The sequence below is a fragment of the Natrix helvetica genome (assembly GCF_964273705.1).
Source record: "Natrix helvetica genome assembly, chromosome: 1".
Taxonomy (NCBI): Eukaryota; Metazoa; Chordata; class Lepidosauria; order Squamata; family Natricidae; genus Natrix; species Natrix helvetica.
This window is the reverse complement of record NC_138548.1, coordinates 73,499,432-73,518,590: the sequence shown is the minus strand read 5'-3', so window position 1 is coordinate 73,518,590 and position 19,159 is coordinate 73,499,432. Positions and strand designations below refer to the sequence as shown.

Genomic DNA, 19,159 nt, shown 5'->3' with positions numbered 1-19,159 from the left:
AGTTGGAGAGCAATTTTCAAGCAATTACTGTAGCATTATAACTCCTTTTTAAAAGTAGAATATAATTTTGTAGCACCATCATATTGTCTGACATTATTATGAAGTTATTTAGATCTGTTTTAAGTCATTTTGTGAAACTTGCTCATAGTAGTAATAAATGTTTTATACAAAGGACATTGCTGTCGTATGTGAATTATTCAATTACAGCCCAATTACAAGTCAAGATGGCAATATAAGTTTTTGCTTAGGTAGGGCTGTCAAACCCCCGGCCCGCGGGCAGGATGCGTCTCACGCAGGCCACACCCATACCCAATTTAGCGAAGGGGGGAGTGTCCCAATACATCATGTGATGTGACTTTGACACCCCTGCTATAGGGGGACCCTTAAAGCATTATTAGAGCCATACATGACTTAAGGGAAAGGATTTACTGTACATACTAAGCTAATCTATAAACAAACCTTTGCTTTGCTTAAAAGTAATGGTTTTAGTGAGGTTCAACTAGGAAAGCCACCTTAATGTGACACAATGAAAATATGATTCTGAGTTAGATCGGAAGAATGATAAAGCAAAATTCTGTGCAGGATGATACTACAGCATCCACAGCTGGTGGCTAGCCATCTTCTCTTTAAATACATCCAGTGAAGAAAAATCTACCAACTGTCTAGATCCCTGTTTCTCAGCCTCAGCAACTTTAAGATGTGTGAACTTCAATTCCCAGAATTCCCTAGCCAGTGAGAATTCCAGAGAAATTCACATATCTTAAAGCTGCCAACAAAGTCTAGGCTGTCTGTTACAATATGAGCATGTTTCAACTGTTGGGAATTATCCTGATGTCTATTTGAAATATGCTTTTTTGCAATTTAAATCCACTGCCTTATTTTTCCTGAACTACACTGAGTGTGCCTCTCTGTGACAGTGCTTCAAACTCCTGTTCAAGGCCCCAGGAATCACACACGTATTCAAATAACTGCAGGCAGGAATGGGGGTGGTTTCCAAATGATGTCAGATGTGTCATCATTCGAATAACACAAATTACATAAATTGCACCAGTCACAAGTGACAATTATTAATGAAAAATTTGCCTGATATCATGAAGCATGTGATGTCACAAAGGGCATTTACAGCTGCCTCTGCAAAAAATAAATCCTGCATTGGCCTAACAGCCTAAACTCAAAGGTTTTACTGTGTCCGATGCAGGAACGTTTCCATTCTTTGCTAGTTCACTGTAGAATAGATGCACAGGCTCATATACAAAGATCAGCTAGCAGAAAAACAGCACACAACTTTTGCAGCACACATATCTTGTTTAATTACACCAGGCAGAAACGCACCATGGTAGTCAAGAAAGAAAAAAAAAACCTTATTTCAAAAAAATTAAATTAAAAAAAAACTTATTACAAAAGCTGCTTTTAAGCCTTATTTAATTAAAAAAGGTTTAAAAAGATATAATGGAACCTCCAGAAGTAAATAAGTTACAAGTACATTAAATCACATCAGCAAGACTTTTAGTGTATTAATAGTTTGTAAAAAAAACACAAAAATAAATTGTCTGATCTATCACATTTATACACAAGAGGTATATAACACTTTCATATGTACAATATTTTAATATGTAACAGTCTTTTTAAAAGGTGCAGCAAATACACAAAAGGCAATTTCTGCTCATTTGTTAAAATAAAAGCTCTATGTTAAAAGCATTTATACAATAATTACAGGATAGTTTCTGTACTATACATCAAGAAAACTTCAGCATTAAACACAGACTAAAAACATACTAAATTTGAACAGCAGAAGAACATGAAACGTAAATATGCAACTAGATTTTCTTTCAACAAAGCATATTGAAAGCACATTGTTATTTTACATACATACATACATACATATATACAGTCTTGCACAAATTTATCTGAATACAAGCAGGTGGGGGATTTTTATAGCTTCAGCTGTTGATATAAAATCTCACGTTCCAAAAAGGAGAGACACAAAAAAAGAAGTGTAAGCAGCTGGAGATTAGGGCCACAACCTGTCTCAAACTTCACTCATTTCTATACAATTTGGGCAGGAAATTCTGAATAGTTCCCTGAAATGAACACCAAACTTGCCTCCGAAAGAATTCAGCACGGTAACACATGTGGCATTAAAATGATAATTGATTGGGGAGAAGAAGGGGTGAGAAGCATCTGTGCAGCTTCCATTTCTTCTGAAAAAAATTGAGCCAGTGAGTCTCAGCAGGAGACCATATATCTGAAAAGAGAGTAGAGCCACACTGGGAAGTATTGGGATGAAAACATTTATAAATTGGGCAGAGGGAGGAAACAGCAACATTTTCCAGACATACTAGAGTGGTACAGTATTCCACACTTTTCTTGTGAGCATAAAGCAATCAAAAAATGGGAAAACGGGTCAGAATATGAGTAAAGCAAGCAAAATGTTGAATTGCAGTTCTCCAACTACATCAGAGATATAGTGATTATGCAAAGGGAGGGACAGCCTAATTAAAACTAGTTTAAAGATGACTGATGATGAAAGGAACTTTAATTGGCATCTTCAACTATCTTATGCTCAATGGATGGGCAATGCATGTCCACTCAGAAGTCTCAATGACAGCAGAAGAACCTCACCCCTAGCTAATCTTTGTTATCTCCAAATCTAAGTAAGGTCGATGGTAGTTAATACTGGAGTTGTAGACTAGATTGGAATGTGGAACTAGCATTCCAGAAGACGGGAATGGAAAATCACTTTGGTATTTCTGCCAAGAAAACTGCATGGATTAGATCACTAGAAGTCCACTGAATTTAAGCCCACAGCTTCTAAATGAGATGATCCAGCTGTGTATTACTAACAAATACTCATTTGCAAATGTAGCAATCATAGAAAATAAATGTACATATTAAGGGCTTCCAACTCCGTTTTTGCAGCATTACCAATCACGCTATCAGAACCTTTAATATAGTTGTGCCTGATGTAAAGTAATTGCAATGTATTGAGAAACTACAGCATCAACCATAGTATTAAAGTGTTTCAAAATGAAGTATTCTTCCATTATGTTGATTACACCTGCAATATAAAGTTATTTTATAATGGGTCTATCAGCTGCAGCTGAGTAGTAGAGTATTCAGCATCTTACGTGCCATACATTTTACATTATGAACAGGAAGGGGAAAAAATCAAGCCATGTTTATTCATGTACATTTATCGTAAGAATCTAATATAGGTTTGCATATAGCTGCTGACCTCACACGTCGCACTAAAACTATGATATAATTGTTTACTTACAAGTAGCAACCTAGGAACTGTGATGCATAAATAATCATGCATGGTTTATGTGTGATTTCCTGACACGCCCTTGATTAATTTGTGTATACTTTTAAGCATTTCATGAAGTTATAGGGCAAGAAAACAATAAAATGAAGAAGAAAAAAATCAAGGATTAGATGATTAAGCCATAACTTTGCTCATTTACAAGACTAATTTTAACTTGTGTTTAAACAAAATAAACATTCATTTTATTAATTATATATGCCACTCAACTCCCTAACCAAAGCAACTGTGAATTTAATTCAGTGTGTGAATCTATCTACCATCTTTAGTGAGAAAAAGAACTTTGCATAACAGGGAAGTTTATTATTATGAAAATATCTGAGGAAGAATGGACAGTTGTGCAAAATAAAAATCTGTGGATTTATAAAGGCTCTCTCACTTAAAGTTACCTTGGTATAAGAAAACTAAAGAGCTTTATGTACTGGTTAATAATCAGAAATTAGATATTCCAGATTAGTAAGAGTGTACTTTAGTAGAAAGTGGAAAATACATTTGGGCTACAAAGGTAATCAGGAAGAAGCTCCAATATCTGGACTGATTATTAGGAGATCAATTAGAGTGTCACTGGTGACTCTCTGTCCACTGTTGAAACAAGCTGGTTCTATAACGAGACTTCAATTCAGACATACCTTTAGTGTAAGCACGCACCTCAAAATCACAGATGTGTTTAACATACATATATACAAATCTTCAGCATAGGGACATGACCACTGAAATAAATCTCAGGTCAGACATGACCTTCCAGCCCATCAGCTGTAGACTGATTCTAGAACATATTATATCTAGACTACCATTGCTGCTGCTGCCCAGCTTCAGAAACAAGGAGAAACAAGCAGCATTTCCTGGCTTTTATCACTTAACTCCCCACCAGACTGCTTGCTTATATTTGCATAGATACAATACAATACAATAGTAGAGTTGGAAGGGACCTTGGAGGTCTTCTAGTCCAACCCCCTGCCTAGGCAGGAAACCCTATACTGTTTCAGACAGATGGCTATCCAACCTCTTCTTAAAGACTTCCAGTGTTGGGGCATTCACAACTTCTGGAGGCAAGCTGTTCCACTGATTAATTGTTCTAACTGTCAGGAAATTTCTCCTCAGTTTTAAGTTGCTTCTCTTCTTGGTTAGTTTCCACCCATTGCTTCTTGTTCTACCCTCAGGTGCCTTGGAGAATAATTTGACTCCCTCTTCTTTGTGGCAACCCCTGAGATATTGGAACACTGCTATCATGTCTCTCCTAGTCCTTCTTTCTCTTAAGCTAAACATACCCAGTTCCTGCAACCGTTCTTCATATGCAAAGACTGCATTCTTTCCCTGTCCAGGTATATGCTCTATATGGGGATGCGGGGGGGGGGGGGGGGGGGGGACAGCAGTATAGGCAGGTCAGGTTCACTGTGGCCTAAAGAAACAAATTAATCAGTTTTTTCATCTTATGAGATAGTTAAGAAGAATTAATTAATTCCCATTTATGTGAACTGGATAGTTGTGACAAACTACTGGATTGTGCTTTTCAAAGTGCATCCAAAGTTATTCCCATATGTATTTGCCATGAATATTATCCATTGCAAAAATTAGTTGATGGGTAGTTTACTGATGCATTATTACTGATAAGATATAAATACAATTTTAAGGAATCCTATTTATAAGTCTTTAATAGCTGCAAAATGCCACGCAATGAATTGCAAAGTGCATCTGTGCTGGATTGTAGCAATTATATTTGGGAAGAACATGTTCCACCCAGGAACAAAATACTTTTGTAATTTGTTCCATATACATCCCTTTTTTCTTTCTAAAAAATACCATTTGGATACTTTGTTCATTCCCCCCAAAATACATATTCTCTCCTAACATATGACACTGATTAAATTGAATGCTGACATTCAAGGCAGCAATGCTCTTCTCTTTCCTCAACGGTTGGGAAAGCAAATGTTGCCTTTCTCACCATCTCGGGTGAATTATTTGAACAAGATCATTTTCCTGTTTGGGCTGGAATTCACAGAGTCTAAGTGCAAAGGAAAACATGATTGAGACCAGGCGTTTTTGAAAATGTGGTCAAAATCCTGGTTGCATTGCTTTCACTTCATTATATTGTGTATAAAAAGCTACAATTTGTGCAAAATTGTGATCTGGAAGGAGAATCATTGACCCAATGCAAAAATAGTGTAAATAGAGACGTTTTTGAAGCTCTAATTGTAGTTCTGAAGCAGGTTAAAAAGAAAGCAATTCCCTTTAATTGAAGGCTGTTTTTAAAACACACTGGAAGAACTCACTTTAGAGGCAGATTGGCATTGTCCCTATGTTGCGGGGAGAAAAAGGTTTAAAGGCAAATATTCTGCATAATGAGACTCTGAACCTTTCAAAAAAAATTCCCGTACAATCCATTACACCAGGGGTACAAATTCAAGGCCCGGGGGGCCTGCCGTGCCATCCTAGAAACAGCGAAGGACCAGCCCCATGTATCTCTGCCAGCAAAACGGAGCTCGGTCCCCCGAGCTCCGTTTTTACTGGCAGAGGACCATCACAGCTGAAAACAGCTCGGGAGCCTGTTTTCGCTAGCAGAGCAATCGGGCCACCATAGTCGTCCCTGACACAAGTGACATCAAGCTGGCCACACCTACCCCGGCCACGCCCACCCAAGGTCAAACACAACCCTGATGTGGCCCTCAATGAGATCGAGTTTGACACCCCTGCATTACACTGCCTACTTAGCTCAGTTTAACAATGGCTTGAGAGCATCCCCTCTAACGCTCAGCAGACTGCCTTCCTAGCTCTATTCTTGGCTAATCTTGAACTCAAACAGAGACTTCCTGCATGCAAAGTACCTGCTCTGTTCTTCAAAGAACAGGTTCACCTGATCGGTTCCTGGGATTGTTTCTGCCTCAGACTGCAAGTAAAGGATAGTCAATTTCAGCATTCCTCCACATGAAACGCAACTAGCTTAGCATGTTAAGAAAGAAGGCTGAAACCTATTTTCAACATTCAAAATGCAAATTCTTTGCATGTTCTAATAGTGGCTTTGTTTTATGTGCTGTGAAATAAAAGAATTTGAAATATGTAATATCTTGTAGCTGGTACTAGTAATCTTATATAGTAAAAGTTGCTCCATAAAATATTCTGCTGATCATGTAGCTCAGCAGTCAGAATATATCAAGCAGCTGGTAGGATTAATTGCTATCTAGTTGTTGGGGCAATCCAACTATGGCTTGCTGCAATCACTCTGAGTTGCCCTTTCTCCAAGAGACTTTCAATTTTCTTCTGTGGCTGGGAATCAAATTTAAAAGTTCTAGCTTTTCAATACATTTCTAAGTAAATGTCTAGAAATGTGACTCTTGAACCGGTTATAGGAAAAAAACACCTTCTGGAGACAAATCCCAGCATGGTTTATTCAACAAAGGTTCTTCTGCAGATTATTAATGCAATTCTTTGCTTTCAAGGCCCCTGTGGCTGTAGAAGACTTATTTTTCAGGACTTTTCCATTTACAGCTGAATAAACACTGTGTTTTCTGCGGACATGAGAATGTGAAAGTTATAAGCAAGCAGTTTAGGTACCCCATCTTTATCTGCTAAGCATTCTTTTTCTCTCTCCTGCTGCACTCTCTTTTTCTTTGTACTGCCAGACAGAAAGTTGCTCTTTACTGTAGCAATGTGAAGATAACTGTCCATATGTGTTAAGATAATTCCAAATACTTGCTGCTTGGTGCAGAAGGACAAAGTTCTTAGATAAATTTGGCTCAGTGCACCATTTCTAAATACTTTTCTTTTTCCCCCACACATTTGGTATTCTTGACCCCAGATATTTGGATCTAGGTACAGTGCAGAACATCTAAATCTGTGATGGTGAACCTATGGCACACGTGCCCAACGTGGTACATGTTGCCTGGCAAGCACAGCGTTGCCTGTTCCTCTTCTGGATATTTGGCCTTCGTGCAAATGACAGTGCCGGAATGAAGAGCTGGTCTTCTGTTTTCCGGCACGAGCATGCATGCTGGCCAGCTAATTGTCGTGCACGCATGTCCTCTTCCAGGTCATGGCCCAGACGAGTGCGCACGGGCTCCCTTTTCAGCACTTGGTGCCGAAAAGTTTCGCCATCATTGATCTAAATGACACTGTCATTTAGATGGCAAAGACCTCAACCGAAGAGTTGTCCTGAGGGTACAAATATATATGAATCAATGCAACATGATCCTTTATTTCTATTATCTTGAGTATACTCAGTCTACCTTTGCAAACCATGCTTTTTTTAAAAAAAGGGGGGGGGAATAAATATCGTAACTTTTTTAAAAAAATAGCAGCTATTTTTTGTTAAGCTAGTTGAAGTATTCAAATGTTCAATTAAACAAAATTGCACTCAAGTCTAGTCAGGTAAAAACAATGCACTTTCATGGTGGACCATTAGTTATCTAATCCATCAGGCTACAGTATCACAACAGCTGTTTTCGCTCATACTAGATTTCCAGTAGCTGTCAAACTCACGGCCACAGGCATCACCCACTAGCCACGCCCACACCCGGTTTAGCGAAGGGGTAGAAAGTCATGATATGTCACGTTACGACGCGAGTTTGACACCCCTGATCTACATGCTCAGATTTGGAATAAGAATGGTTATTGCAAATGGACTCTGATGAAGGAATGCTATCTCCCAGCAGAATAACGCCATGGATAAAAGGTCATCTTCTCATAAATGTGGCTCTTTAATAATTTGGGCAGAAATCTACCTCAATCTCATTAACCCAAAATCATACACGGGTTCTTGTGCAAGCAAAGTTGTTTGTCCCACCACAGAACTACAGAGGCGCAATTATCCCAGAACTCATCACTAATTCTTTTGGACAACTCTGGAGACATATGTGATCAACTTTATATGACTCAACGTAATAGGGGTAGTTCCAAACAAATATGTAGTATAATATTTCCACTCTTAAAGAGCTATATGTTAAAACCAATAGTCTCTTCACTCACCCTAGAGAGGTTACTCACAGATTCTGGTTTATCTACCAGCTGGAGAAGCAAAAAAACTCTTGTATGAAGGAGACAAAAGGAAATGTGAATAGCTCCAAGCCAGAAAGCAAACTTGGAGATGAAAGAAAGAAGTATTTGAAGAACACTATGTAGCTCCTTGAATTTACACCCAAAGTAATACAGTTATTATCCAGATGATTTGACAAATTTCTCTCCTAGCAGAAGGTATGATATTTAAGGCTTATGCCACGATTCCTGGCAAGTTCAGGAGCTGAAGGAAAACAGACTTCCATTCATTAAGTTGATACAGAAAGTTATTTATAAATAAAATAATCCATAAAATGTTTTTCTTTTAAAAATAGAGATTTTTGTGGTCACTATATATATTTTTTCCTTTAAAAAAAATCTACCGGTACTGTTCAAGCAAGAAGGAAAGGAAGGAGAAGCAAGGCTGGAGCAGTCCGAACCAGGCTCTCAACCTCTGGGGGTCCTGGGCTAAACATCGCCGTCTTCATCTGAACTGCTGCTGTTGCTCCCAGGACTGCTCCCACTGTTACTGCTTTCTTCCTGCTGAGTCCTACTGTGTGCTTGTGCTGCTGCTGCTTCTGCTGCTGCCGCCGCCGCTGCTGCCGCCTCCGCCTCCGCCTCCCGCAATTTCAGAGCCGCAGCCTTTTTCTCCTGCTCAGCATGGCTTTTCATGTGAGCGCTCCGACTTTTCACCTTGTAGAAGATTCTGCAGGGCACACATATCCACAGCACAGTAGTTAAAATCCTGGGTTTTTATATCACCTTCCACCCTCCTTTGTTTAAACACCGACTTACTAATCACGCAAAGTCAATCTTGAAGATTGTTAAGCTAAACAGGAAATTCCTGTTATCTGCTTTTGCCTTGCATGCTTTTAAAGCAGCCTGAACAAGAGGAGACGACCAGTAAGCCCTCTCGATGTTGCTGAACTGCAATTCCCAGCATCTTTAGGAAGCTTGGTCATGTTAGTGGAGGCTGGAAGCTGCAGCTGAGAAATGCTTGTAATGCTACAGGTTGCTTTGATCAAGATTCAAAACTTGGCTAGTGCACAAAAATCAACCAGGAAATCACATTGCGCATGTGCACACACACACACACACACACACACACTAGCCCAAAAGCAAAGAAACAGCACTCTAGTTTTAATATGATGGCCGACCCAACTTTATATCATAGTCCTGGACAGCTATTATCTACCTACTACTAAAACTTTGATTCCAAGTTTTAAAGTTTATAAACTTTAATTGGGTGAAACAGTTTATCATAGGGCAATCATTTTTCAAGGAAGATACCTCAAATGGGCTAACTTACAGAGTACACCTAAAATCCGGGACCCATCACTTCCAATGGAATTGAAATTTTTAAAAAAGCATGTGATGACACAAGCACTATCACAAAGCAGTCTATGATACAAAATGTCCTAAAACATTTCCTGGGCTGATGTTTGACTCTGCTATACAGTTCTCTGCATGGGCTACTTTCAAAGCAGAGACATCTCTGATCATACTTCAACTTTCCCAGTGAAGGCAGTACATTAGCAGCTCTGCCACTGTTGAAGGCATTAAGGAATCTTGTAAGGAAATATCTCTGAAATTTCCCAACAGGTCACGAATTGTCTGGGTATAAATTATCATACTAGGCTTGGCCAAGATACATGAACACACCACCTTAAGTCATTCCTGATCTCAACCAACATGTATTTATCTTCCTGTTTTTTCAACTAAGATGCAAATAATTTTGGACACCTGGTTCCGGTGTATGATATCATCCATGACTAGCCAACTTTTGACTTTTAAAGTGTGGAGGAATGATTATATTAGAAGAAAAAATGTTTTACATTTGGAAGCAAATTCTACCTAAAATGGATGCATAGGGACTGGCAGTTTTTCCCTCCCATCCTAGCACTCTTTAGATATATTGGCATTACAACTCTCAAAATTCTCAACTAGTTTGACCAGAACAGCTAGGAATTTGGGTCATTTAGTTGCCATAGATCTGGAAGGTGCCAAATTAAGAAAGTTTGCAGGGATTATTCCTGGACCAAAGTCAAGACCTGGAATTTCTAAGGTTGATTCTTTTAAGCAGTGCAGAGTGGAATCCACCCAAGTGCAATTCATGTTGGGATGCTACCTGTACCTACTTTCTATTTATTTATTTCCCACACCAATTCAAAATGACTCTATATGATATGAAGAACTTTGAAAGATCATTTCCTGCATTTAAAAATGGAAATAAAAATAATAAAAAACACAAGAGAGATCCAAATAAAGGAAAATGTGAAAAGTGGCTAACACTGACTAGAATGGACTCTGAAATAATAAAATATGATTTAAGTCAGTGGTTCTCAACCTGTGGGTCGGGACACATATTTTCGATGGTCTTAGGAACTGAGACACCAATTTTATGGTTGGGGGTCACCACAACATGAGGAACTGTATTAAAGGGTCACGGCATTGGGAAGGTTGAGAACCACTGATTTAAGTTTTCTATTAAGCAGTACTGGCTGGACCTTAGATTCTATTGAGGAGACTACCCAAAATCCTCTATTGTCATTTTTCTGCAACATAATTCCATGTATAGAACATGAACCCAACATCTGATTTGGACAGGCAGAAGCCTTAAATTCACGTTTTGTATTAATTCTGAGGCATCACCCAGTATTTTTCATGCTGAGAGCAGCAACTGATAAAAAAAATATCTGCTAACAAATTGACACACTTGAAGTGCACACAAGTCCTATATGTGTGAAGATACAAATTGCAATTGATCATTTTTCTATGTGAAAAATCTTCTTGCAATCACAACTTTTGAAAATCTTCGAAGTTCTTTATAGATCAAATTCAACATAAATTGACATCATTTGCATCTGGTTATTTGGTACCCAAGCATTTCGTGGGCTTTGTGTGTTTTACGTTTCACGTGATTATTATGATTGCCACAGAAACCTTTTGTGAAGTATTTTGTACAAGACTTTTGAATATCCAAGAGATTACCAGATCTACCTACATGCAAATTGGAACAAGTGGTTGATCTTTCTACCTACATTTCTTCTGAAAGGAAAAACCCTACAAAGCCCATATTTTTTGCGTGCAAATCTATAGTCCATGAGGATCAAATATTTTTCCCTAGCACAAATTAGAAATTGGATATGTTTCATTCATTTCACCATTAAATGCTTGATACAGTTCATAATTCACTGGGTCTATGCAGTCTAGACAAGAAGTTAACTTTCCAGTCAAATGATGCTTCCAGTCATCAAACATGTTCTTCTTTAGTCTAGCTCCAGTTAACAGAGAGACATACAAATTGAAACAGATATGTGCAAGCTCAAGGCCAGCTGATGTTTAATCTTGCTCAGTCTTGAATTGGTGCCTGCCATTGTACAGTAAAAAAGGATAATAATTATCTAGGAGGCTGTTAAAATATTCCCTCAAGACATCCCTAGAGCATTTTCCCATCTCTACATCATTCTGTTCAGATGTGAAAGCCATCCGAAGTAGGAGATAGCATTTTTGCAGGGGGATTGCACAGAAATTAAATAATATCCTAACAATTTATAAGAGGAAAAATGTAATTGTGTGAGCAATTTTAAAAAAAGCAAAACCCTTTTACCTCACACACATCCAAGTTAGGCAACTTGATGGCTTCTAAATACTGTGGACTTTAATTCTCATCAGTCCCAGTCAGCAAGGAAACGTAGAATTTTTTATTCCAAAATGCCTGCAGCACAGCAGTTACCTTAAGACCAATGGTTCTCAACTTTAGCAACTTTAAAATGTGTGGATTTCAATTACAGAAATCCCCAGCCACCATGCTGGAGCTGAAGTCCACAGATCTTAAAGTTGCAAATATTGAGGAATACTATCTTAGATTTAGATTAGCAAATGTTCTTCAATTCCATATTCATTTTTCCTGTTGGACAGAAGAAAGTATGTCAGAAATGCTCTTCATCTCCAAATCTTTCCCAAGTTTACCTGCCACATTTTTTACATGGAAATTCCTCCTCTTGATTCTGGGGTTTGTTGACCATTTCTTGTTTGGGTTTCGGTTTTCTCCTTCTCTTTTGCACTGGTGGCGAAGTCTTCCGATATTTAATGGGTGTCTCCTTCGTCCTTCTTGAAGTTCTGCCTCTGACCTCTGCTCTTCCTGGGGTACCAGATTCCAGGTGTTTTTCCATATGGAGATTACCAGCCTTCAGAATAAGACACCATTATTACAAGATGTAGCTATAAGTATTCCTATGGAATCGATTTATTCCTTTATTTCATTTATATCCCACCTTTATTATTTTTTTGAAAATAAATCAAGGTGCCAAACATACCTAACAACTCTTGAGCAGGGGGCTGGACTAAAAGACCTCCAAGGTCCCTTCCAGCTCTATTCTATTCTCATGAGCTTGTCTTTCCTCCTATTTTCCCCACAACAACTCTGTGAGGTGAATTGGGTTGAGAGAGTAACTAGCCCAAAGTCACCCAACTGGTTTAACAAAGTTTAACAAACTTGACAATGGTCAGAAAACAGTTTGGTGTGATTAAAGTATTGATATGATGATGTTACTTTTATGAGGCTAAAACTCAGACGTCATGCATTCAACACATTACAAAGCGGGTGCTTCTTTCTTAATCATGTCTTAAATAAGCTATGAATATTTTGAGTTCCTCTTGGAGTTTTTCTTGAGGGCTGTTAAAACATTAAACAATGGTTTTGGGTCGGCGCCTAGGAGTAGAGCCTTCTCTGTGATGGGCCCAACCCTCTGGAATGACCTCCCCCCCGATATTAGAACTACTACCGACTTCCGCTCCTTCCGACAAAAACTTAAGACTCACCTGTTTCAATTAGCCGGCCTGGCCCATCTATAGTTCCACTCTTACCTCCTGGCGGATATTTTATTTGGGATAGTTTTTAGGGTTAATGTTTTTAAATTTTTAAAATTAAAATTTTAATCTAACTTAAACTAAATCTGTACAGTGAACCATTGCTACCTCCTCCAGTCCTATATTTATTTTATTTATCCTATATTTATACTATGTATATTTATTGTTCAATTGTTTTAATATGACTGTACACCGTCCCGAGTCTCTTCTGAGAGAGGGGCGGTCTAGAAATTGAATAAAGTTAAGTTAAGTTTTGTTTTTGCCAATCGTGTGAGGAAACATACTATAGCAGCATACTGATTCCCCAGTCTATTTTAAGTACAAATTATGAAAGCACTGTTGACCTATGAAGTAACAAGGAGTCTACCGTCTCTTGTATACACATCACATTATATTAAAAGAAACATTTCAAAGCCAAAAGTTTTCTGCTTACAAGCTCCCTTGAGAAAAGGTATGCAAAAGTAAAATGAATATTACACAAGTATTATTAAGACCACCAGAAGGCAAAATAAATGTTTTGAAAGTTTTCAAGTACACGACTGCAAATTCAAGTTCAGTACACTTTGAAAAATCCATAAAAAGATCCAAACTGTGTTTTAAGATTATTGCGGAGGTGGGGTGGGGAGGTGTTGCAACTACTTTGCTGATTAAAAGTATTGCACAGGTAATCTTCTCCTTCCAATGGCAAGTGAGGCTGGAAACTCTTTTATCATTAAGTGACACCATCATAAACTTACAATGTCATGTGAATGTATTATGTAGCAGCAGCACTTTCAGTAGCTTTCAGGTAGCCATTGTTAGCAAGGACCATGCAATTGTGCATGTGATCACAATTTCCAACTTCCTGCCAGCTTCCCCATTGACTTTGCTTGTGGGAAGGCAGCTAAGGAACATTGAAAATTGTGATTAAGTGACCACAGCTTGCTACGACATTGTAATCACAAGCCAGAAGCAGAGCATCCAAATCCCATGGTCCCATGACTAAGGGGAGTTGTCCTAAATTTCCCTTGTTCAGCACCATCATAACTTTGAACAAAGGGTTGTAATCAGAGGACTACTACCTGTATCTACACTTCTAATGTCATCTTTCTTGACTGAAAGCTTCAGGCAGCTGCCAGACAATTATTCATACCATGAATAATTTATGTCACTAGTGTTGTTAACTAAGGACAGAAATTACATTGATTCCGCTACAACCGGTCAGATGTTTTATAAGAAATGCTCCAGGCAGAAATTGTTGACTGTGGTTCATTCAACACTTACTTGTTCCTCAACATCTCGAAGAGGAGTCGATCTGGAAGGTGTGAAATTGTTGCTTTTGCCATACAACTCATCCCCTTCCACAGCTTCCTCTTTAATTGGCATGACTTCCTCAACTTCTTCAAGATCTTCATCTTCTGTGTTTTCATAGTCTTCATTGTATGTTCTGGGAGGAAGAGTACGGGTAAGCCTGTGGGAACTCTTCAAAAGAGTACAAAAAGAAATACAGGTTAAAAACAATCACTTCAGCACAGATTAGGAATATATATGAATCCAATAGGGCTCATTCTGCAATGGTATGTAGAAATGAGCTTGGAAGGCAGGGCATGGCTAAGGAAGTAGCCCCCCAATCTTTTGGGCACCAGGGACTGGTTCCATGGAGAGAGGTCTTTCCGTGGACCAGAGAGGACGTGGTTTTGTGTGCTGCCTGTATCTCACGAATGGGCCTTTGCTTGTTTGCGCAGATCAGTTTCTGGCATGCCGCACAGAGGTGGTAATCAGCAGGTTCTGACCAGTTATGGAGAACTGGTAGCGGAAATTTTGAGTAGTTTGGAGAACTGGTAAATACCACCTTTGACTGGTCCCCATCTATTCTCTGCCTCCCGAGTCCCAGCTGAGTGACAGGAAATGGAGATTTTGCAGTATCCTTCCACTACCACACTCACCAAGCCATACCACACCCACCAAGCCACGCCTATAGAACCGGTAGTAAAAAAATTTGAATCCCACCACTGATGCCACGGCCTCGTGCTAGTCCACGGACCGAGGGTTAGGGACCCCTGGCTTGGTCAGCTAAAAAGAGAGCCGAGAGCAAAGCCTGCAACTGCATAACAAGTAAGCAAGAAAACCAGAAGGGTCCCTCTTCATGTTCTTCAGCTGTAAGAGTTGAAGAATTGTAGTTTCAGACTTTAAAATTCTGTTAATGTAGCTTGACAATAAAATAAGCTTATTTGATCACGTTTCCTGTCTGGTCTACCCAGTAAGACTGACACACATTCATTACCATTCTAATAGCTCAGTGTTTCCCAACCATTTTTTGGCCATGCCCCACATAAGCACCTCTAAAATCCTGATGCCCCCCCTGTGACATATTCTTACTTTACTCAAAAAGTGAACTCTACTCACGTGGAGGAAGCCTAAAAGGCCATTAACTTGGTTTAAACCAGGTTCAAATTGCCCCCATTAAAAATCAAATTGCCCCGTCCCTCTTGTGGGGCCTGGGCCCCATGTTGGGAACCACTGTAATAGCTCCTGCCAATGAGATTATAGTAGAACTCTTGCAATTTTCCCATTTTCTCTGGGAATTTCTTTCTATACATGCGCAGTAATTCACAGCGACAGAAAACGCCCGTTTCAAGTTCCATTGGCCTGCAAACTATGAGGTCTAGGATAATTTTTAGCATCGAAGCTCCTGCTTGGGATCTGTTACCTTTATATCTACTTCAGCTTCATCTTTAACAGCTCTTTCGAGGGTAGTGTCAACATCCCCAAAGATGAGAGTCCCATTCCGGCCTATTTTAACCTGTTTTTTGTAAGTATAGTAGAATTCCACACACTGAGCCACAGTCTTGGTTTTTATCTGCAGTATTGTGGGATGGAGAAAGAAAGGAAGATACAAGGAAAGGAATCAGAGAATTCCAAACGATCACAAGGCTTGATGCTAATAATTATTCTTTTTTACTGAAAGTATCTCAGAAAAAAAGGGAGCACTGGCAGGAATAGAATCTAAACTTGACTATAAAAAAACAATAGCTTGACACGAGACTAGAAAACTGGAAATCTAAAGCAGTGTTTTTCAACCTTGGCAACTTGAAGATGTCCGGACTTCAACTCCCAGAATTCCCCAGCCAGCATTCGCTGGCTGGGGAATTCTGGGAGTTGAAGTCCGGACATCTTCAAGTTGCCAAGGTTGAAAAACACTGATCTAAAGTATTCCATCAAAATTTTTGAAAACAAACTGTTGGAAAATCAGACCACAGCACGATACGGCAGCAGTTTAAGAATAGAGTTAGTCGTCTACTTACAACAGCTCATTTAGTGGCCATTAGAAGTTACAACAGCACTCAAAAAAGTGGCTTATGATCATTTTTCACACTTACAACCGTAACATCATCCCCATGGACATGTGACCAAAATTCAGATGCTTGGCAACCAACTCATACTTATGACAGTTGCCATGTCGTTGTCACATGATCCCCTTTTACGACCTTCTGACAAGCAAAGTCAATGGGAAAGCAAATGCACTTAACAATGGTATTGCTAATTTAACAAGTACAGTGATTCACTCAACAACTGTAGCAAGAAAGGTCGTAAAATGGGGCAAAACTCCCTTAACAAATGTCTCACTTAGTAACAGAAATGTTGGGCTCAATTGTGGTCGTAAATCAAGAACTACCTATGGTACATTAAAAAGGAAATACAAGAAATGCATTTTACGGTCTAAAACCCAGCATTATACACAAACATCATCAAAATAAAAACAGAAAAGACCAGTTTGGATTGTTCCGAGATAAAACAGGAGACCATTCATTTGATTCCACAATGGGATGCATGGTCTGAGATCACAAACACCCATGGACTACACACTCTATTGTGATGGTTGAAAAATTTTCAGTTGATCAGTCTGGGGATAGAATCCTGAGCGTAACTTAAAACCATCACGGGACCAAGTGGAAGTTATTAGCCAATCGAGAAATACCTTCTTTCTTTTATACCTTAAATTTCAAATAATCCATTTTCTTAATAATAAACCTATTATTCTATATTACTTCATATATATTCCTGTCTGAATTTCTCTGTTGCAACTGGGTATCTCGTGTATAAATTAGATGCCAATCTTATGACTCACAGGTCCTTGAGTAGGCTGGAATCCTATAGGAGAAAACCAGCCAACGTAATTACAGGAATTGGAATAATAATCTACTCTATTAGGGTATTACTAAGTTGTTTACCAATCAAACGGGTCGAATTTCAACACAAAAAGCAATTATATTGCCTACAAATTCCCTGGGCAAATCCATGAGCTTCAAAGCCCCTGGCTGCTATCCAGACCCATTGTCCTGAAGATTGGCATATGTGCGACAAATTTCTGAGACTAAATACTGTGGAAATTGATCTCTGGGTTTCAAAGGCCACTTGTCAGATGAAAACTGAGGAATCGTGGAGTTGCTACATATGAAATAAGAGATTCAATTTTGTGCAAACTGCAGTGGGGGTTTTCAGACTGTGGTGGCAGCTGAATGCTTTGCTGGATCAAAAGGGCTTTGATTATGAAAACCTAAATGCTAAAAAAAGAAATCTGATGCAACCACTGAAGCAATGGTAGTTGTTCATCTCTGTTTTGCAATATATTAGGCTAGATAATCTGAGGGCATCCGTGAAATGCTTGTGGTGGCACATAGATTTTACATATGGCTTTTCACAGTTTGGCTCAAAAAGCAAAAAAGGAACTGATTTTTTTGGCTATGCTTAAAGAGTTCCTTCACTCCTTCTTTCACATGAAGTAGCATATTCTTCAACTGACTCTAGCAGCTTCATTCTGAGGAAGAAACAATGCTTAACTGTTTTAGAATAAGTCTGCTGGTTTGTTCACTCCTCTTATGAAAAGACAAAGAGATTATGTCGGGGCTCCAATCATTGAAATTATCAGCACTTCAGTATCACTGCCCCAAGAAGTATTTTAATACCTAATCTTTAATATTACCTTTATTCTGGAGTCCAGCAATTCAACACTGGGCTCCAGAATAAAGGTAATATTAAAGATTATTCTATTCTATTCTATTCTATTCTATTCTATCGCCACACCATTGGATTTCCATACACACAGCAGAAGGCTCCAGAGTTTGGTCCCATTCACTTCCCAAAATTGCACTGGAAGGTCTGCAAAATTAATCAGCCAGAGACATATTTATGTATCCTAGAGGTGCGGTCATTTTTTTTTTTTTTGCCATGAGTTAGGGACCTGAAAAAAGACTCACAAGTTTCTGGACAAGGAAGAAGTCTTTCTTATAGATAGCAATTCCCTTATTGAAGTGTTTCTTCTCAGCCACACTCCACCTGTCTGACCCTGGAAAAAGAAAAAAAGTGGCATATAAATTCCATTCCATTACTTATTTTCCAACACAAGTTTTTTTCTTGTCAAGGCATATCTTATATGAACATTTCAGCTATCCTGCTTCAATTAATTTAAAGATATTATTCTTGGATTAAATCAGAAGCCTTGCCAGATGGTTTTTTAAATTAAGCCTTTTCACTGGAATCTGATAATTAATTTTAAATGAAATTTAAATATCCCTGAATACCCAAAATACTGAAGTCTCACAAACTGACAACATATAGAAACAAGGTTATCTTATACACCTAATCCAAAACACTTTGATGGGTCGAGTTTTACAAATAAGAAAGAAAGAAAAAAACACCCCAGAAAGAAGTCATAGCAAACTACTTTGGCATTCTGTTAGCAACACTGCCATGTTACATAGATTTGTCCAAATGATGAGCTCAGTTCAAGGGAAAGTTTAGTTTTGCTTTTCAACGTGAATCAAGACAAGTATCTGTTTAGGGCAATGGATTCTGAGGTCAGCTAGTTTTACCCCTACGCGAACAAAAGGCTCTTGAAGTCATGTGGTTGGGCAGCATTGTTCTACGTTCTATAGCCACGATGGCGAACCTGTGGCACACACAGCCATATTTGCGGCACGGCAGCCCTCATATCCAGTG

General features: G+C 38.8%; 1 protein-coding gene across 2 annotated transcripts in view; it reads right to left on the bottom strand.

Moving 5' to 3' along the window:
• Nucleotides 1-1,285: 1,285 nt before the first annotated feature.
• The window catches only part of MIDEAS (mitotic deacetylase associated SANT domain protein), a 108,462-nt gene continuing 90,588 nt past the window's right edge, over nt 1,286-19,159 (bottom strand). For both annotated transcript variants that reach the window (XM_081942878.1, XM_081942877.1), the window contains exons 9-13: nt 18,418-18,506; nt 15,870-16,019; nt 14,444-14,641; nt 12,281-12,498; nt 1,286-9,014 (exon numbers count right to left, since the gene is read on the bottom strand). In XM_081942878.1, coding sequence (XP_081799004.1) covers nt 8,777-9,014; nt 12,281-12,498; nt 14,444-14,641; nt 15,870-16,019; nt 18,418-18,506 — 893 coding nt within the window. In that variant the 3' untranslated portion in view covers nt 1,286-8,776. The remainder of the gene's footprint in view (nt 9,015-12,280; nt 12,499-14,443; nt 14,642-15,869; nt 16,020-18,417; nt 18,507-19,159) is intronic.